Raw genomic sequence first — 22,759 nt, forward strand, 5'->3', positions numbered from 1 at the left:
GTAGAAAAGATGGAATTTAGTCGATTAGAAGATCTCCACAAATGCCTAAATGAGGGGGAGTTAGTTTACACTATACTCTTTTTCTTTTTGATCAAGTTTTTCACCAAGATTTTTAATGAGGCAGTTATTATGGACATCCAAGGAGGAGTGTTATAAATATTAATAATTATGTGGATGCCCAAATCTTTTATTTATTACCATTAATTGTAATCAACATTCCTCTTTTTCCTAGTTTCCTTTTTTCTTAGTTTCTTAATATCTCACTCTTGTATTTGTATAAATAGGGGTTCACCCCATTGGAATAAACAACTCAGAAATTCTCATTCACTTTCTATTTCTCCCTTCATCTTCTTCTTCTTTCCTCTTATCTACTTTATATTATTTTATAACAAATACTTATTAATACAAATAATTTGTCAATTAAAAATGTACAAACTTATATATATGCCACAAATAGAACAAATATGAAAAATATTATATATGCTACAATTACATTTTACAAAATAATAATAATAAATATAATTAATATAATTATTTGGGCTTACAAATTTTATCTCACACCAGTCACTAGCTTTGAAGTTCTAACTAAACATTGTCTACGGTGTCTACTTAACTTATGTTTCTACAGATTTGGATCTTCCATTCCCTATCTTGAATCGCTCCATTATCCAAATTTTGATATAATATATGACTTGCAATTGTTAATCATAAATATCAAATAATTCATTTATTAACACAACCCAACTCATAAGTCCCATAATAATACACAAACATAACCGCACACTTCTTAGTTTTCATTTTAGAAATCAATCAAAAACAGTAGTACAAACTGGAATGGTTAAGCACATTAGGAAAGAACAGAGATGTACTCTGCTATGAGAAAGAAAGCTTATTTAACATGCTCCAGTTTTCCTTTCCTTGACAAAACGCTTCCAATGTCCGGTCACTTCTTCTTCAATCTGTCTATCAGTCTTCTTCTTGATTGCAGTGTCAGTATTGATCGGTGTGGCACTGGTGGTTGGAAGATCGTCCAGATCCTTCAGCACTTTCAATATGTCTGAGATCAGTCTCTCCACCAAGCTACGGCTGAAGTCCTCCCTAATCACAACCCGAAGAACAGCGATGTGTTCGGCGTCGGCAGGCATGGTGTAGGCTGGCACAATCCACCCAAACCTTCTCAAGCTGTCTGCTATGTTGAACACAGTGTATTTGCTACTGTCTTTGAGAGAGAATGCCACAACGGGCACCCCTATGTCTTTTGAGACTATGTCAAAGTGCCCTGTTTTCTCTAATCTGTTTTGTAGTATTTTTGCAGTTGCCATGCAGTTTTCCATTATGTTCTTGTAACCCTTTTCAAATAACAATGTTGTTAGTGTTAGGCACACACATGAAAATCAGTCATGAGAGGAAACACAACATCTATTTTAAAATCACTTGGATGGCACTAGGAAATACCTCAAATCCCAATCGGATGAATTGGTAATACTGAGCAATGATTTGACTAGACCCTGCCAAAAAAAAAAAAGTATTAGAAGAGGCCAGTGATTGATTATTAAAAAATTCAATAGTAAACTAAACTGCTATACCTTTGGAGAAGTTGAGGGTGAAAGTAGGTTGGTCAGATCCAAGGTAATTGATATGGAAAATAAGGTCTTCAGGTAAGTCCTCTTTGTCCCTCCACACAACCCATCCAATACCAGCATAGACAAGCCCATACTTATGGCCACTCACATTGATGCTTTTCACCAGAGGCAATCTGAAATCCCATTCAATCTCCGGATAAAGGAACGGTGCAACAAAACCGCCGCTGGCGGCATCTACGTGAATCGGGGTGTCCCAACCTGTTTCCTTGTTCTTGAGAGTAAGGAGTTCATTGACTTTTTTCACATCCTCAAACTCACCAGTCAATGTGGAGCCAAGAATGGCTGCAACACAAATGGTGTTCTCATCCACCATCTCAACTGCCTTCTCAGGATCCATCACGTAATATCCCTCTTTTAGTTTAACCTCTTTCAGCTCAACCTCAAAATACCTTGCAAACTTCTCCCAACACACCTATTGATTCCCACCACCTCAATCAATTAGCAAAATGTAAAGATAGATATTGCTAAACACACTATATTTGACTTAAAATACAATGATTTTAGAAAGTCGGTTTATTTAAATTGGAATGTGAGATCACCTGAACATTGGCACCAGTGACTATATTAGGCTTATCAAAGGGCTTTCCCTCTGCTTTCCTCTTTTGCTGCCATTTTCTCTTGAAAGCTAGACCAGCAAGCATTATGGCCTCTGATGATCCAACGGTTCCCACACCAATTGCAGCTTCCGTATCTCCCGTGGGAGCATTAAACAGGTGTGCGATCATGTTCACACAACGATTCTAAGTACATGATCAAAAAGTGTCAGTGATGATCAACAATTAAAAATAATAGGGAACAGAATAATTCTACATTTTCTTTAATAAAAGAGAAGTTCCTTTAGTCGGAGATCGTAATTAAGGATCTCTACACTCTGTAGTACATTTTTTATACTCAGCAAAAAAAAAAAAAAAAAAAAAAAAAAAAAAACAGAGCAGTAGAAGTAATCCTTTTAAGATCCATTAAAATCAGTTGATCTATTAATTTTATAAGAATCTGTTTCTGTAACAATGTCAAAGTATCGACCATAATTGAATCATTAATGTTTATCTATTTATTTTGTAAGCATCGGTTTCTGTAACAAGTATAAAAACATCGGGATGAATAAATAATATGAAGAAAGATATATACCTGGATTTCTGTGGTGACAGGGTACTCATCCATGTCGACGTAGTTCTTGTTAATGGAAGCCATGATGAGTTTATCACACTCAGGCTCCATCCAAGTAGTAACAAAGGAAGCCAAGTTGAGCCTTGGAGTACCATCCAACATGAGCTCATCGTTTATGAACTGGAACGCAGCGTCCTTGGGTATAGTCTTCTTGGGCATCCTCCATTTGGGGACTGCCTCACGTACGTACCGAGACGCAAACGTCGAGTTTAAGTAGTGATCAGCGTTCTCGTCATCCTCGCCGCTATCACCCCTACCCTTACTCGCCGTTGTCAACACCATGCTTATAGTCTTTTCTTCTACTGATATTCTCAATACACAATATGATAGCACTAGACTCTATTCCATATATTATATATAGACAGGTACATTGTCTTAATGGTCCCATCGCTTTCCTTTAATGGAGCCTTAATAATTAACTTTGTGTGTGGGTCATTCATCCAGCTAAATCAATATTGCTTCAAACAAAAGGATCTAGAGATATTCATTTTGGCTATGGGAAGATTTTTTTTATTTTTATTTTTTATTTTTCTTCTCCAAAGGGATATGGGGAGATTTTGTTTCGAGATAAGATAAGAAAAACAGTGATAAAAGTATGAGTAATACAGCGTGTTTGCCCATAACGAAAATAGTTTTTTGTTTTTTAAAACTAATTCTTTTTTCTAAGACAAATATAGGTATTTAGTGTTGTTTTTAGAAAATAATTATGTTTTGAAAAAATACTGATAAAAAAATTGAGATATTTTTTTTTTGTTATATCTTTAAGATACTTTATTTTGTTTTTTGTTATAAATTTTCAAAAATATTTCTATATATATTATATATTAACTTTTTATTGAAGCTTTTTTTTTTCCTTAAAATAAAATTTAAAATTATTTTGAAAAAATATTAGATTTTTTTTATGTAACTACAGAAATAATTTGAAATTTTTACATGAAAAATCACTTTTGCACAATTTATTACCAGAATACTCCTACACGCCTATACTAACTTGTTTACTTACAATGTTGGTTTTATTACACAAATACCACTTAGTCATCATTCCATCCATCATCAATCAAATCCTACTCTCTTCCCTCTCTTTTTTCATTTTCTATCAATCAATCCATCATTTCACTCTCTTTTTTTCTTCTTTTCTTTTTATTTTTAATTTTATTTCAGCTTTTTAATTTTTTATTTTTAATTTTATTTCAGCTTTTTAATTTTTAATTTTTAATTTTATTTCAGTTTTTAATTTTTTATTTTTAATTTTATTTTCAGTTTTTAATTTTTAATTTTTTTTTCCATAACAATTCTTCTTTTCTTTTTATTTTTAATTTTTAATTGTAAAGCTAGTTTCTTATATATTGTTGCTTAGGTCTAGGATTGACTTCTATCAATCAATCCATCATTTCACTCTCTTTTTTTCTTCTTTACTTTTAAATTTTAATTTTATTTCAGTTTTTAATTTTTAATTTTTTTACATAACAATTCTTCTTTTCTTTTTATTTTTAATTTTTAATTGTAAAGCTAGTTTCTTATATATTCTTACGAAGCCAAGGAAAGTGTTCTGAGAAATGAAAAATGTTTTCACTGGTTTTAGGCACAATCTTAGGAAATCATTGTGCTTCTTATGTATGTTTGCTCAACAAATAATGCAGAGATTTCATTGTCAACGTTTCTGGGAAAAAAGTTAATGTTGGTGCTGATGTTCGAACCGAGGTTTGTTTTCGGTTTCTTTTTGGTTTTCTCCCGTATTTGAAATTTTACACCTTCTGTATGTATTTTTTTAATATGTTTTTTATCTAGTTGTTTCCTGTCCATTTTTATATCATCAATGGGTAACAATGAGATTTATCATGGATGTTGATGTTCAAAGAGTTTTTCCTGTATTTTAGTTTGTATACAGTTGTTTTGTAGTTTTATTATAGTTTTGCTACTTGCATATGTTATTTCACTATAAAATTAATATGCAACTATTTGCACAAAACTTACTATGTATAACTACTATTTCTTAGTCCCCATCAAATTAAATGCTTGCATAATATATAAACTATCATAAAACGATAATGCAACTATTTGCACTTGCATACAGTTGTTTTGTAGTTTTATTATAGTTTTGCTACTTGCATATGTTATTTCACTATAAAATTAATATGCAACTATTTGCACAAAACTTACTATGTATAACTACTATTTCTTAGTCCCCATCAAATTAAATTCTTGCATAATATATAAACTATCATAAAACGATAATGCAACTATAAGGCAACCAAAACAAAAAATAAATCAAAATGTAACTGTATATAACGTAGATGTATTATTCATGAGGTTTTTTTAAAAATTTTCACATCATACATTGTTTTGAATTTGGTGGGAGGTCCAGATCTGTTTGTTACAGATCTACATTTCATGAATCTGGATTTCGATATTAGGGGGAGTTGTTTTGATCGAATAAAACAGAAAACAAATGTGTAATTTCAGTTTCTTCACAGTTTTTCTGATTTTTTTTTTCGTCATTTCAGTTTGGATCATTGCAGGTATTTTTTCCAGTTGATTTTGCCAGAATTAATAGTTGTATTTTTCTCGTTTTGGTTTCATTTTGGTTGTTTTGCGGTTTTGAAACGAGCGCGTATTTTCATCTTCATGGTTCGCTCTGTACAGCTGAAGGCTTAGTGCATGTGGTATTTTTGTAAATATTTGTATGTGGACTGTATAAATGTTTAATGGGCCGGCCCAAAGTATTTTTGTAATTTTTTTTCCTTTTTTGTATTTTTTTGTTTTTTTCCCAAATAATTTTAGGTTCTCGTTTGTTTAAAGCACAATTTTGAGAACCGAAATAAAAAAAATAATACCAAAACCGACTCTAGATCTCAATTATGTTTATAATTCTATCAAAAATATATATCTATAATTATAACATCATATAAGATAGAAAACAAAAATAAAAAAAGACTTATTTTGTCCTTTGTGATTTTTTTTTTTTAATTTTTTTTTTACAATCTTAATGTTTCTTTATTTTTTTAATCTTAATATTTTCTCCCTTTTTTTCTATAAATCTCTCTTTTTTTTAATCTCAATTTTTTTTTTTTGATTTCCTTATATAAATCTCAATTATTTTCCTTTTTTTTAATCTGATTTTCTTTATAAATCTCAATCTTTTAATCTCAATTATATGTATTATCAAAATATATATATATATATATATATTTTAAAAAACACACTTTAGTTTGAATTAATTTTTCTTATTCAATTTTTTCTAAAAGATGCATCACTGTATTTTAATCAGGCATATTTTTACTTATTTTTCTTTCTCTTTTAAATTTTGTTTGATCCCTTTTTTTATTTATTTTTAAAATAAAAAATCTCTCCCCTGTACTCCATTTGTTTTACCTATTTTTTTTTTTTAATCTCTTGTGGGTTTTTTTCTTCAATTTTGTTTGCTATTTTTTTAAGTTTTTTTTTTCAAATTTTCTTATTAATAAAGAAGAGTGTAGAAAATTATATGAGATTGATATTTAGTTTTATGGAATGTAATAATAATAGTAATAGTAATGTAATGGAATAAAAAGGGTAATGAAAATAAGTGGTAAGTTCACTAAATTATTTCTAATTTTAAAAAATAAAGTATTTGAGTGTTTTACTTTTATTTTATTTAATATTTGTGATATAATTCTCATTACATAACAATTAATATTCCATTACATAATATAATTACCATTACATTGTAATGCTATTACCATTAAAATAAAATCAAAGATTATAATACCAATTTTAATTCTATTAATCTATATTACTTTAAACCAAACATGGCCTTACATATAAGGTTAATCCTTTTGTATTGTTTTATTAGTAAATAATAATGGAGAAAATTACATGGGCTTATATTTAACAATATGACAAATGATATATTTTTTTAAGAAGCAAATTTGTATCACACTGTTCATGGCGAGCCAAAGGGTGGGGCAGCCGGAGCCTAGGCCCCAAGCCCCACAATTTTAGAGATCCCGAAAAATTAAAATTAATATTATATATATAAATAAAAATATAATATAGTTATAGATATAGATATAAATTTTGGTTCAACAATTTTTATAAAAGGACTTACAACACAATTGGTAAGAGAGAGATTTTATGTTAATGTGTGGTGCTGGTTGGATTCCTGGCTCCCTCACATTTTGGGTGTTTTAAAAATTTAAAGGTATTGATTAAAATTTGTTAAGATTATGTAGGGTTTCAATGCATTAAAAAAAGAAAAAGAAATATTTACGCCAGCAACTATTATTATTAAATTATTTAAGCATTTTCCCTTATTTATTTTAATGCTTGGTAATTTTTTTTGGCAGGTATACCAATGTATATTTATTGTTTCTCTCCTTTTTTTTTTTCTTTTTTTAAACACATCATTGTAGTTTTTTTTTTTTTTTTAATAACAATCTTAGATTAGACTGATTAAATATATATTTTTTACATTCTCTTTTATCTTCTAATCTAATTAGTAATTTTAGAAAGAAATGATTGTACGTATCAATATAAATTATAAATTATTTATGAAATTATCTTAGACCATTTTATTGTTTTAAATACCGCTACATGCCTGCCGAAATTAAAAATTAACTATATATTTTTTTTTTTTTACATTTTATTCACTTTCCTAGTTAATATACAATCACCTTTATTTTAATTTTATTTTTTATGTGAATAAACGACATAGATTGTAATTATTCTCACTTTCTTTATTTCTTATTTCTTTTTGTTTATTTCAAAAGTTTTTGAGCCACACAATTTATTAGTTAGACACAAAAATTACATTGTTATAATCTATTTTTTAGGGTGATCATTTTGACATGTTAGACGCATATATTTTTCTGCTACCAAAAAAAAATTACTGAAATTAAAAGTTAGACTAAAAAAGAAATTATAAGCCTCCTCCAATATTTATCTTTTTACTTTTTTTTTTTCCTTTTTGTTTACTTTTTCTTTTTCTGACATTATTATCTTCTTCATTTATTATTATTACTTCTTTTATCTTTTTCTCTTAATTTATTATTTCTCTTTGTTTTTTTTTTTTTACTTTTCCTCTAATATTTACATATCGCTCTTACTTAACACTATCTCCGAGAAAAGACGATCAGTATTAAAAGTAACTTTTTTGTTCCTTTTTATATTTTATAATAAAACATAATAAAATCTTAAGTTTAATAAATTTTAACATATCAAGTAACATCATAACTTACCATAAAGTATTCTGTTATTTTGTATTTAAAAGTTATGATATAGTATACCAATAACAAATTTATTTAATACAAAAATTTGATATGTTAATAAAAAATTTATAAAGTTACCAAATAGTATCTTAAACATAATAGAATTAGTTACATTATAAAATTTTATATATGTGTTAATTTTAAAGTTGACTGATCAAAATAAGCAACTAAATGTGTATGAGAAAAAATTATCTTGAATCAATTTTTTTTAATAAAAAATAACTAATTGATATATTATTTACATCAAAAGCAACAAAAAGGATTTTTTTTAAAAAAAAACTTGCAAAACACTGATGTAATGACCGCTTTAGTAATTTGGATTAGTAAAGGCAATAGCACTAATTTTTATTATTTTATTATTATTTGTGAATTTATTTAATTGTGGACCCCAATATTTAGAAATAAATATTAGAGTTATAATTTCTCAATTCTGGAGATTTTATTAAACTCTAGGGGTATTATTTAGCTTATATGTGAAATATATTATTTTTATAATTTTTGCTTGGCGACAACGGAAAATGCGATGGATGGCTAGATTGATCACATGGGTAAGTTTAGAACCTTATTTCTTAGTGGAAAATATTTTAGAGAAAATAAAATATCGGGGTTGAGCGGGGTTATGGGATTTGACCATTTTACCCCTAGCTTAAGAAATACCCTAGTTTTAAGTCTAAGGGGCATTTTAGTCATTTACCTTTAAGTTGATTAGGTGGCTGCCTAAGTAGATGGCACATGGCACTTAGTTTTCCTTAAGGGAATAATTAATTAAACTCTTTTTTCATTTGAAATAAAATTAAGGAAAATTGAAGAGAAAAACCAACCTAGAACTCTCTTTCTCTCTTCCTCTCTTTCGGCTGAGGCAAAATCAAGGCAAGGGCAACCTTTTTCTTCCTAATTCTCTGTGATTGAGCTGGGAATTTAAGGAGGAGCAACCAAAGGTAACCCTAGACTATTAGTTTCAAGTTTAAGTCCCGAAAAGTGATTTAGCGAGTCAATCATCTGTGTTACAATTATTGTGATTAGGGCACCCATCTAGCACGAGATTTCCGTTCGTGTCCTGGCCAAAGACACTTGAATTCGTAAAAGGTGTAAGAACTGTGTATAATTTATGATGTGATTATCTGAATGTATGTATGTGTTAATATGTATACATGCTTATTTGTTGTGATTCATACACTACCAACACTTGTATGGTTGCGGTACAAAGTGCATTGGTAAGGTGTATGATGTTTGGAAGTACGTTATGGTGTTACCAGTGTTGGGTTTTATGCCCTAAATAAAACTCATTTCAATATAATCAGATTTACTTATTAATATAGATCAGAAATAACATTTAATGTTGCATGGTTCACATGATTTACTTCATGATTATATGTACATAGTGTATAAATTCATCTGAAACCCTTTTCACATACTTGATCCTGTTTATTGTGCCGTCAACACATTGGAAAGTAAACATGACTATGTGAATAAAGTTTCCTAGATTTATCAGACATAGGGTTTTACTGATATGATAATCTACAACAGAGTTTACTTGCATTTGGAGAAATGCTATGTTCTTTCCAGAGCATTGGTTAAAGTAAAGCTCAGGTTGGATGCATGGAGTATGCTTCGGAAGGGACCGATATTGAACTTTGACTTAGATTTAATTAAACTTACCGTAAAATCTATTCAAGTCAATATCGCCAAGTTGATCCTAGATCAAATGTTTTTAATCCTGTTATGATTAGGCTCAATCTTGAAAGGCTGTTCGTGTTCTTTGATTTGTTAGTTAAGCCTACTTTTAGGTCAGGGTGATACGTACATTTTGGGAACACGGTAGTGCAATTGAGTGGGAGCGCTAGCTTAAACATGGAATCTATAGCTTCTATCTGGCAAATAGTAAGCAAAGGATGATCTCCTTCGAGCTTGACCAAACGAACATAAATGGTGGAGTACTCATTTCACATAAGCTGAAATATCATTTATACGGGGTCAAGTGTTTTAAGGATAAAATACATAGTAGGGTGTAACGGTAATTTAATCCCTTTACAGTGTAGATCATTCATATAGAGGATCATTGATCACATTAGGATTATAATAATGGATAACTAATGATGTGTCTATATGGTGGAACATATAGAGCATTCTATATACTGAGAGTGCAATTCTAAGTTCTATGCGTGGATTCAACGAAGAATTAATAAGTTAGTGAATTTTAGTAATAAATTCTTGATCTACTTATTGGAAGCTCGGTTATATAGACCCATGGTCCCCCCACTAGTTGAGATAATATTGCTTGTAAGACTCATGTAATTGGTTTTGATTAATCAATTATAATTCTCAAATTAGACTATGTCTATTTGTGAATTTTTCACTAAGTAAGGGCGAAATTGTAAAGAAAGAGTTTTAGGGGCATATTTGTTAATTATGATACTTTGTATGGTTCAATTAATAAATATAATAAATGATAATATTATTTAATAATTATTTATAGTTATTAAATAGTTAGAATTGGCATTTAAATGGTTGAATTAGAAAATTGGCGTTTTTGAGAAAATTAGATGCAGAAAAGATAAAACTGCAAAATTGCAAAAAGTGAGGCCCAAATCCACTATGTAGGGCCGACCACTTTTGTAGGATTTTTCTCTCTGATATTTTCATTATTTTAATGCCAAATAATTCAAACCTAACCCTAGTGGAATGCTATAAATAGATAGTGAAGGCTTCAGGAAATTTACACTTCTGATTCAGAAAAAACTGAGTCTCTCTCTCTCCATATCTTTAGCCGCCACTTCCCTCTTCTTTTCTTCTTCGAAATTTCGAAATTCTTAGTGTGAGTAGTGCCCACACACAGCAAGTGATACCTCAATCATAATGAGGAAGATCGTGAAGAAAGACATTCAGCAAAAGGAGTTTCAGCATCAAAGATTCAGAGAAAGAGATCCAGGTTCAGATATTGATAATGCTCTGCTACAGAAAGGAATCAAGGGCTAGATATCTGAACGGAAGGAGTCATTTAATTCCGCTGCACCCAATGTAAGGTTTCTTAAACTTTATATGTGTTTAATTTCATCGTTTTAGAAAGTTCATATTTAGGGTGTTAATAAACATACTTGTGAGTAGATTTAAGATCCTGGTAAAATAATTTCCATAATAAATTTTAAGTCTTTGACTTTAATTTTAGATTCCAAATAGAAATTCTTATATTTCTAATTCCAGATACAATACAGTTACACTTTCTCAAGTGTTTAATATCCATCTTTTATTAATGGATTCAAACTGTATGGAATATGAGTTAGGTATTCTGTGACCAGGATCCACTTGCACTATTCTAAGAATTCTTTGATGTAACTAAACCTAAGTCATCAAAAGACACTACCACACTTTTTTTTAATCTATGGCATTTGTATCTTGTTCATAGTGGATTTGACAAGATCGATCTCTGCAAAGAGTTAATATGCCTATATCCACTGAAAGTAGTTCATCTCATTCGCAGATGGATGTACATTCAGGGGTGGATATGAGTTTTTCGTTGTATTCTTAAAACGATAACTCTAGATTATACCTTTTAGCAAGAAATTTGAAATGTTTAAATATTTCATTAATTTCTAGCAATGGTTAAAACAATTAAGGTAAGTGGTTAAAGATCTTGCGAACTGATAGGGGTGGTGAAATAGTTAGTAGATATGCAGTTCAAAGATCATTAAATTGATTTTTGAATTATATCCAAACTTACTTCCCCAGAAATTTCGAGTTGCATGTTGATGATTAGTTACTAGTCGTTGCCTAATTCCTTCTATGGTAATACAATTTCAGAATGATGTAATGGTTGTATACTTAATGTAAATCATTACTAGATTCATGGATGACCTAATCAAAATCTTAAGAAAAGCTAGAACTGGTAACCATGGTTTCTTAGCTATTCTAAGTGATTAGGGGTGGACCATCCCATTGTCAATAGATAAGAAAGTGTTTGTTCAAACAAATACTACTTTTCTAAGATAATGACTAAGTCTGAAAATAAGTAGCAAATAAAGGAGATATTTATTTCTTGATTCCAAAACTATTCTATCATCTTATTTGACATATGATGATCCCACTGCCTCTGTTGTCTTGTCACAACCGAAGAGATAAATACCATTTAGTTTTTCTTAGACATAATTCACGGTACCTTGTCGTAGTGAGAGAGTTTTTAGGAACTCACCTTCTTATGACTTGGGAGACACTAGTGATTTAAATCCATTGTGAGTTTAAACAAGTAATGGATTGTCAAGATAAGAAACTAAGAAGAAAGCCAATAGAACTATGGTTTAATCCATTCACATGGAATAACCTAAAGTTTTCTACTACAAGGACATAAAAGGAAATTTTCGTTTATAAGTCTATTCAATAGACTTAACAAAACTTTCTGTTCCTAGTATTATAGGTTTGAGTTTATCTAAACCTATGGCTTGTGGTATACCTGGTAATTACTTACTCTAATGCAAGCAACTTACTTTAGTAAGATGCTGAAGCATTTTCTTTCTAATGGCAATCTATAGAAGCTTCACAACTTCTTAGACATAAATTTTATTTATCTAAGGAAAAGTCTCAACTATTCCAGAAAAGATAAAGCCATGAAAGAATTTCTTATATCAACAGTGAGAGGTCTTAGATATGCTTTTGCATGCCTTAGACCAGACACCTGCTGTTGAGTGGGAGTAATGAGTAGGTATCAGATTAATCCAGGAGAAGAACATTGGAAGACAATCAAGTAAATCTTAAGATAAAGAAGAGGAACTATATGTTAGTCTATAAGGGTGTGTTTAAAACTCTTAGTCTACACCATATCAGATTTCGAAATTTGCCTTTGTGCTAGTAAATCTTTCATAAGATGGTGGTTACTCTAGGGGTGGAATAGTGATTTTGGAGAAGTGTAAAAACCTATCTGAAGTCTCTAGGTCTACCAGAGAGAGACTGAATGTTAAAGCTGCAGGAAAGGTACTTATTCAGTCTAAGGAAAGTTCTATATATTTTTGGCATCATTCCAAATTGCCTTAAACTACTAGTGTTAATTTCCTGATTAACCAAAAGTAGTTGCCAAAGGTATAGAATCCAGTATCCCAAGAGAGTAGACATATAGAGAGGAATTTCACATTATCAATGATTTTGTGATTAAGGAAGAGTAATGGTGGAGAAAAGGTTGTGTTTAATTCAACCTTTCAGATCCTATTACGAGGAGTTTACTATTACTATACTTGATTTGTATATCAAGGTGTTGAGATTATTTGAAACGTACTTTTTGTTTTATATTAGTGCAAGTGGGAGTTTGTTGGGTTTTATGCCCTAAATAAAACTCATTTCAATATAATCAAATTTACTTATTAATATAGATCAGAAATAACATTTAATGTTGCATGGTTCACATGATTTATTTCATGATTATATGTACATAATGTATAAATTCATTTGAAACCCTTTTCACATACTTGATCCTGTTTATTGTGCCGTCAACACATTGGAAAGTAAACATGACTATGTGAATAAAGTTTCCTAGATTTATCAGACATAGGGTTTTACTGATATGATAATCTACAACAGAGTTTACTTGCATTTGGAGAAATGCTATGTTCTTTCCAGAGCATTGGTTAAAGTAAAGCTCAGGTTGGATGCACGGAGTATGCATCGGAAGGGACCGATATTGAACTTTGACTTAGATTTAATTAAACTTACCGTAAAATCTATTCAAGTCAATATCGCCAAGTTGAACCTAGATCAAATGTTCTTAATCCTGTTATGATTAGGCTCAATCTTGAAAGGCTATTCATGTTCTTTGATTTGTTAGTTAAGCCTACTTTTAGGTCAGGGTGATACGTACATTTTGGGAACACGGTAGTGCAATTGAGTGGGAGCGCTAGCTTAAACATGGAATCTATAGCTTCTATCTGGCAAATAGTAAGCAAACGATGATCTCCTTCGAGCTTGACCAAACGAACATAAATGGTGGAGTACTCATTTCACATAAGCTGAAATATCATTTATACGGGGTTTAGTGTTTTAAGGATAAAATACATAGTAGGGTGTAAAGGTAATTTAATCCCTTTACAGTGTAGATCATTCATATAGAGGATCATTGATCACATTAGGATTATAACAATGGATAACTAATGATGTGTCTATATGGTGGAACATATAGAGCATTCTATATACTGAGAGTGCAATTCTAAGTTCTATGCGTGGATTCAACGAAGAATTAATAAGTTAGTGAATTTTAGTAATAAATTCTTGATCTACTTATTGGAAGCTCACTTATGTAGACCCATGGTCTCCCCACTAGTTGAGATAATATTGCTTGTAAGACTCATGTAATTGGTTTTGATTAATCAATTATAATTCTCAAATTAGACTATGTCTATTTGTGAATTTTTCACTAAGTAAGGGCGAAATTGTAAAGAAAGAGTTTTAGGGGCATATTTGTTAATTATGATACTTTGTATGGTTCAATTAATAAATATGATAAATGACAATATTATTTAATAATTATTTATAATTATTAAATAGTTAGAATTGGCATTTAAATGGTTGAATTAGAAAATTGGCGTTTTTGAGAAAATTAGATGCACAAAAGATAAAACTGCAAAATTACAAAAAAGTGAGGCCCAAATCCACTATGTAGGGCCGGCCACTTTTGTAGGGTTTTTCCCTCTGATATTTTCATTATTTTAATGCCAAATAATTCAAACCTAACCCTAGTGGAATGCTATAAATAGATAGTGAAGGCTTCAGGAAATTTACACTTCTGATTTAGAAAAAACTGAGCCTCTCTCTCTCCCTATCTTTAGCCGCCACTTCCCTCTTCTTTTCTTCTTCAAAATTTCGAAATTCTTAGTGTGAGTAGTGCCCACACACAGCAAGTGATACCTCAATCATAGTGAGGAAGATCGTGAAGAAAGACATTCAGCAAAAGGAGTTTCAGCATCAAAGATTCAGAGAAAGAGATCCAGGTTCAGATATTGATAATGCTCTGCTACAGAAAGGAATCAAGGGCTAGATATCTGAACGGAAGGAGTCATTTAATTCCGCTGCACCCAATGTAAGGTTTCTTAAACTTTATATGTGTTTAATTTCATCGTTTTAGAAAGTTCATATTTAGGGTGTTAATAAACATACTTGTGAGTAGATCTAAGATCCTGGTAAAATAATTTCCAACAACCAGCATTTGTACGGGAAGGTACAAGGTGTCTGTGGTACAACACTAGATACTACTCAAGGTGCGATCATACCCTACCTACACTAGTACGAAGGTATACTGAGTGCATGTGGTACATGGTACATGGTCGTATCCTAGTTAGAACGTTCATACTTATCTGTTAAGCTTTGTAAATAGGTGTATGGGCGCCTATTTACAGGTCGGAAATTATATGATATGTTATATGCATTTCTTACTGAGTCTGTCGACTCACAGTTCTGCTTCCATGTGTAGGCAAAGGAAAGGCTAAGACTGAACAGGAGTGAACCCGAGCTCAGATGGGATTGTACATGTCAAGCAGCGCGACCTGGAGTGTTCGGTCTCGGGACACTTGGGAGTTGTATTTTGAAAGTCGCTGTGCGACCAGTAAATTTGTGTATTTTGGATTATATAGTTTAAAAACGGGATCCCGACATTTGTAAATATTTTATTATATTACAAAGTTTAATATTTAATGCAAAAGTTTAAATTTGACACGTTTTTCGATAAACTTCTTTGATTAGCAAAGATTGCACATTAATTGAAAAAGCACTGTAGCGTGCCTTAGCATTAGGGCTTTACAATTTTGGTATCAGAGCCGCCAGGTTTGTCTACCGAAGCTTGCTAAGACATGTACAATCTTCATCAGAGAAAGCTCGATTCATGGTTCAGTAAGCCCGTACTTGTTTAGTACTTTAAATAAATGTGAATATGAAAGCATGTTAGGAAGCATATTAGATTTTAATTAATTATTTTAAAGTGTGTTGCCTTTAAGTCCTTAAGAGCGGTTTAAGTTTTGATCGCTGTCTAACCTGCCTGGCTTATGGATTCGCAGGCTAAGTCCTATAAAATGGACGCCCCACGAAATACAAGAAGTCAGGGTGGCATGGTTGAGACCGGAGGCGGTCAGAGGAGCCCCCAAAATCCTCGTGGTCGTGGCCGTGGCCGTGGCAGAGCTCAGGGTGGTCGCCCTGTAAATCCACCTCAAGCTCCTCCTGACTGGGAGCAAAGATTTGCTGAAATGCAAAATAGAATCCGCCAACAAGATGAAGAGATTCAAAGATTGAGGCAGCAGGGTCCTCCTGCCATGCCTCCTCAAGTGGTTCAAGCTGTGGCAGTTCCTGCGGTGCCAGCAGAACAACCTGTTGTTGGCAACCGTATGGAGCTGTTGTACGAAAAGTTCCGTAAGCAGGCACCTCCAGTGTTTCTGGGAGGTCCTGATGTGATGAAGGCCGAGCAGTGGCTTTCAGTGATTGATCGTATCCTCAATTTTATGGGAGTGGTTGGTAATGACCGGGTGACATGCGCCACTTTCCAGTTTCAGGAAGACGCTCTCGTGTGGTGGGAGTTGATAACCCTCACTCGGGACGTCACAGTGATGACCTGGGAAGAATTCAAAGAGTTATTTAACTCCAAATATTACAATGAAGTAGTCCGCAGTGCAAAGCGGAAAGAGTTCGCTGAGTTGACTCAAACTGAGGGAATGTCGGTTACAGAGTATACGACAAGGTTTGACCGTTTGGCCAAGCTTGCAGCAGGAATTGTGCCAACCGACTTCAGTAAGAAAGAAAAATATTTGGCGGGTTTGAGTGCAAAGATTAGACATGATTTGGTTATTACTACTACTGAGGCAACCACATATGCATAGATGGTTGAAAAGGCTTTGAGAGCCGAGGGTGCAGTGAAATTCTTTCAGGAGCCTCGGGTGACTCCGAGTGTTGGTGGAACTCTCACTGTTCCTACTCCTGTTTATGGTAGGGATGGTGGTGATTCCACCACCGAGCAGAAAAGAAAAGTTGTTCCAGTTTCTGGTGGCTCGGGCCAAAGTAAGCTGTTCCGTGGGAACCAAGGCAGAGGTGGACGCCAGGGTTACTCTTACGGTGGGGCATTTCAAGAAACATCATCCGGGAGAGTGTAACCGGAAGACATGCTTCCTGTGTGGCATGGTGGGGCATTTCAAGAAAGATTGCCCCCAGGCAAAGAAAGAGGAGCCGAGAGCTGAGGTGAAACCGGTTCCTGCTCGAGTGTTTGCCATCACCCAAGCTGATGCTGCAACCAGTCCTTCTGTTGTGACAGGTCAGCTTCTCATCAACAACTTAATGTTTACAGTATTATTTGATTCGGGAGCTACACGCTCATATGTAGCTACAAGAATAATTGATCTTTTGCGTAGGCCTTGTGATATTTTAGAAAGAGGGTTTGGAACCCTAATGCCTAGCGGGGAATTGGTTATCTCTAATAGGCGCATTAGATCTATGCCAATTAGGATCGAAGATAGGGAATTGAGTACTGACCTCATAGAATTGAAATTAACTGAGTTTGACATTATACTGGGAATGGATTTTCTATCCAAGTATTCGGCCAGTATAGATTGTAGGCGTAAAATGGTGACTTTTCAGCCGGAAGGTGAAGATCCATTTGTTTATGTTGGATCAGTTCAGGGGTCTCGGATCCCGGTTATTTCTGTACTGAGGGCTAGAGATTTACTACATAGTGGCTGTGTAGGATTTCTAGCAGTGGTAATTGACTCCAGCAAACCTGAACCATTTGGGCCTGAGGCAGTCAGGGTGGTAAGAGATTTTCTCGACGTGTTTCCCGAGGAGTTGCCGGGATTGCCGCCACAGCAAGAAATTGATTTTGTAATTGATTTGGCACCTGGAGTCGAACCTGTTTCTAAAGCTCCATATAGGATGGCGCTAGCAGAAATCAAGGAGCTTAAGTTACAACTTCAAGGGATGCTTGACATTGGGTTTATCCGACCCAGTGTATCGCCCTGGGGAGCTTCGGTTCTGTTTGTGAAAAAGAAGGATGGTTCCCTCAGAATGTGTATTGATTATCGGGAACTAAACAAGCTGACGATTAAGAACAAGTACCCGTTACCCAGAATCGACGATCTGTTCGATCAGCTTCAGGGAAAGACAGTGTTTTCGAAGATTGATTTACGGTCTGGTTATCATCAACTCAGAATTCGAGAGGAAGACATACCGAAGACTGCTTTTAGAACCAGATATGGGCACTATGAGTTTCTGGTAATGTCATTCAGATTGACTAATGCTCCTGCGACCTTTATGGATCTCATGAATAGGGTATTCAAGGATTTCCTCGATAACTGCGTTATAGTGTTTATCGATGACATTCTTATATACTCTCAGTCAGAAGAGGAGCACGAGCATCATCTTCGAATGGTATTGCAGCGACTTAGGGATCACAAGTTGTATGCAAAGTTCAAAAAGTGTGAATTCTGGTTGTCTGAGGTGTCTTTTCTGGGTCATATTGTTGGAAAGAATGGAATTATGGTTGACCCAAACAAGGTAGAATCAGTGAAGAACTGGCCGAGGCCCAAGTCTATGACGGAAGTTCGAAGTTTTCTCGGTTTAGCAGGGTATTATCGACGTTTTGTCGAAGGATTTTCTAAACTTTCTATGCCCCTAACCGAATTGACCAAGAAAAATCAGAGATTTGTGTGGTCAGACAGGTGTGAAACAAGTTTTCAGGAGTTGAAGCAACGTTTGATAACAGCTCTGGTGTTAGCTTTGCCATCAGATCGAGAAAAATTCGTGGTTTACTGTGATGCATCTAGACAGGGTATGGGATGTGTTCTAATGCAAGCTGACAGAGTCATAGCCTATGCCTCTCGTCAACTGAAAGATTATGAGCAGCGCTATCCAACTCATGACTTAGAACTTGCTGCTGTGGTTTTTGCTCTAAAGATATGACGACATTATCTTTACGGTGAAAAGTGTGAGATTTATACTGATCATAAGAGTCTTAAATACTTTTTCACCCAAAAAGATTTGAATATGCGACAGAGAAGGTGGTTGGAATTGGTTAAGGACTACAACTGTGAAATTTTGTATCACCCCGGGAAAGCCAATGTTGTGGCCGATGCTTTAAGCAGAAAAGGTCCCGGGCAAGTTTATACCACGGTTATGATAGCCCCTCAACTAGCTTCTGAAATGGTTAGTGCAGGGATTGAGTTCGTAGTTGGAAAATTGCATAATTTAACACTTCAGTCTGATCTATTAGAAAGAATTAGAAAGGCACAGTTAGAAGATTCTGAGCTAGTTAAGGTTCGAGACGAGGTAATGGCTGGTCGGTCTAGAGGCTTTTCAGTCTTGAACAGTGGAATGTTGTTATACAAAGCTCGAGTTTGTGTTCCTAAGGTTGATGAGCTTAAGAGAGAGATACTTGATGAAGCTCATACCACGCCTTATTCATTGCATCCGGGAACCACCAAAATGTATCAAGATTTGAAACCCTACTTTGGTGGTATGGGATGAAAAGTGATGGAGTGGACTATGTGTCCAAGTGTTTAACCTGCCAGCAGATTAAAGCTGAACATCAGAGGCCGGCAGGGTTATTGCAACCTTTAGTCCTTCCAGAATGGAAGTGGGATGACATTGCAATGGACTTCGTAACTGGTTTGCCTAGAACTGCGAGGATGTATGATTCAGTATGGGTCATCGTGGATAGATTCACAAAGTCAGCTCACTTTCTACCAGTGAAAGTTACATATTCAGTGGATCAGTACGCTGAATTGTATGTGAAGGAGATAGTTCGTCTCCATGGAGCTCCTAAATCTATTGTATCAGATAGGGATCCAAAGTTTACATCGAAGTTTTGGGTGAGTCTTCAGAAGGCTATGGGTACCAAATTAAAGTTTAGCACAGCCTTTCACCCTCAAACTGATGGTAAGTCAGAAAGAACTATTCAGATTTTAGAAGACTTACTGCGAGCCTGTGTCATGGACTTTGAGGGTTCATGGAGTAAGTACTTGCCTTTAATTGAATTCTCCTACAACAATAGCTACCAGAGTACAATAGGGATGGCTCCCTATGAGATGTTATATGGTAGAAAATGTCGTTCTCCTATTCATTGGGACGAGACAGGAGAAAGGAAGTACTCTGGTCTAGAGTTAGTACAGAGGACCAATGAAGCTATTGATAAGATCAAGGCTCGAATGCTTGCTGCTCAAAGTAGGCAGAAAAGTTATGCTGATCGGAAGCGCAGAGATGTTACATTTCAGGCAGGGGAACATGTTTTCCTGCGGGTTTCACCGATGAAGGGTATTAGGCGCTTCAGGAAGAAGGGTAAGTTAAGCCCTAGGTTCATTGGGCCATTTCAGATACTCGAGAAGGTCGGGCAGGTAGCGTATCGGCTAGCCTTACCACCAGCATTATCGGCTGTTCATGACGTATTTCACATTTCTATGTTAAGGAAATACGTGTCAGACCCGACTCATGTCTTGAGTTATGAAGCCCTTGAACTGCAGCCAAACTTAACCTATGAAGGACAACCTGTACAGATTTTGGATAGAAAGGAAAAAGTTCTTCGGAACAAAACTATTGCACTGGTTAAGGTGCTCTGGAGGAACAGTAAGGTGGAAGAAGCCACCTGAGAATTGGAGTCAGATATGAGGACTCAACATCCAGAGCTATTCAGGTTAGATTTCGAGGACGAAATCCTATTAATGGGGGGATAATTGTAATGACCGCTCTAGTAATTTTGATTAGTAAAGGCAATTAGCACTAATTTTTATTATTTTATTATTATTTGTGAATTAATTTAATTGTGGACCCCAATATTTAGAAATAAATATTAGAGTTATAATTTCTCAATTCTGGAGATTTTATTAAACTCTAGGGGTATTATTTAGCTTATATGTGAAATATGTTATTTTTATAATTTTTGCTTGGCGACAACGGAAAATGCGATGGATGGCTAGATTGATCACATGGGTAAGTTTAGAACCTTATTTCTTAGTGGAAAATATTTTAGAGAAAATAAAATATCGGGGTTGAGCGGGGTTATGGGATTTGACCATTTTACCCCTAGCTTAAAAAATACCCTAGTTTTAAGTCTAAGGGGCATTTTAGTCATTTACCTTTAAGTTGATTAGGTGGCTGCCTAAGTAGATGGCACATGGCACTTAGTTTTCTTTGAGGGATTAATTAATTAAACTCTTTTTTCATTTGAAATAAAATTAAGGAAAATTGAAGAGAAAAACCAACCTAGAACTCTCTTTCTCTCTTCCTCTCTTTCGGCTGAGGCAAAATCAAGGCAAGGGCAACCTTTTTCTTCCTAATTCTCTGTGATTGAGCTGGGAATTTAAGGAGGAGCAACCAAAGGTAACCCTAGACTATTAGTTTCAAGTTTAAGTCCCAGAAAGTGATTTAGCGAGTCACTCATCTGTGTTACAATTATTGTGATTAGGGCATCCATCTAGCACGAGATTTCCGTTCAGGTCGGCCAGCACACTTGAATTCAGAAAGCAGGTAAGAACTGTGTATAATTTATGATGTGATTATCTGAATGTATGTATGTGTTAATATGTATACATGCTTATTTGTTGTGATTCATACACTACCAACACTTGTATGGTTGCAGTACAAAGTGCATTGGTAAGGTGTATGATGTTTGGAAGTACGTTATGGTGTTACCAGCACTTGTACGGGAAGGTACAAGGTGTCTGTGGTACAACACTAGATAGTACTCAAGGTGCGGTCATACCCTACCTACACTAGTACGAAGGTATACTGAGTGCATGTGGTACATGGTACATGGTCGTATCCTAGTTAGAACGTTCATACTTATCTGTTAAGCTCTGTAAATAGGTGTATGGGCGCCTATTTACAGGTCGGAAATTATATGATATGTTATATGCATTTCTTACTGAGTCTCTCGACTCACAGTTCTGCTTCCATGTGTAGGTAAAGGAAAGGCTAAGACTGAACAGGAGTGAACCCGAGCTCAGATGGGATTGTACATGTCAAGCAGCGCGACCTGGAGTGTTCGGTCTCGGGACACCTGGGAGTTGTATTTTGAAAGTCGTTGTGCGACCAGTAAATTTGTGTATTTTGGATTATATAGTTTAAAAACGGGATCCCGGCATTTGTAAATATTTTATTATATTACAAAGTTTAATATTTAATGCAAAAGTTTAAATTTGACACGTTTTTCGAGAAACTTCTTTGATTAGCAAAGATTGCACATTAATTGAAAAAGCATTATAGCGTGCCTTAGCATTAGGGCGTTACAACTGAGATTTCTGGAAGCAAGATTTTTTAATTTTTTCCATTATCGATAATTATTTTAGATTTCGGTATTTATGTTAACTTGGCACATCGGTATTTATTCAAATAATTTTTTTAAAGGTATTTTTATAAATAAATTCAATTTTAAGTATAATACTAAAAAGACCCCTTAAAAAAGTACATCATCTAAAAAAGAATAAATATTATGTTATAAACATTTTTGGTAAGGAGCAAAAATTATATTTAGTAAACAATTTTTTAGAAATTAATCTTAGTGCAATCAAACAAATAAACATATCTATTGTAATACTAATAAATAAATCAAATATTTTTAAAAAATAACTAACAAGAATATTATGACTTAAATAAAAATTATATTTATTAATTATTATTTATCTCCTTAAATTTATAAAAACTAATAACATATATTTAAAAAAATTAATATAATTTTTGACATACTATTGATTTCTTTTTCTTCAC

At 33.7% G+C, this 22,759-nt stretch overlaps 1 protein-coding gene across 1 annotated transcript; it reads right to left on the bottom strand.

The window, feature by feature from the left end:
- Positions 1-698: 698 nt before the first annotated feature.
- Positions 699-3,426, bottom strand: LOC115711993 (glutamate decarboxylase). The gene is made up of 5 exons (XM_030640194.2): positions 2,772-3,426; positions 2,183-2,383; positions 1,587-2,055; positions 1,456-1,508; positions 699-1,349 (listed from the first exon to the last, which is right to left on the bottom strand). The coding sequence occupies exons 1-5, from the start codon at positions 3,090-3,092 to the stop codon at positions 894-896; spliced, it is 1,500 nt and encodes a 499-aa protein (XP_030496054.1). The 5' UTR covers positions 3,093-3,426; the 3' UTR covers positions 699-893.
- Between the last annotated feature and the right edge of the window lie 19,333 nt (positions 3,427-22,759).

The sequence above is a fragment of the Cannabis sativa genome, chromosome 4 (genome assembly GCF_029168945.1).
Source record: "Cannabis sativa cultivar Pink pepper isolate KNU-18-1 chromosome 4, ASM2916894v1, whole genome shotgun sequence".
NCBI lineage: Eukaryota > Viridiplantae > Streptophyta > Magnoliopsida > Rosales > Cannabaceae > Cannabis > Cannabis sativa.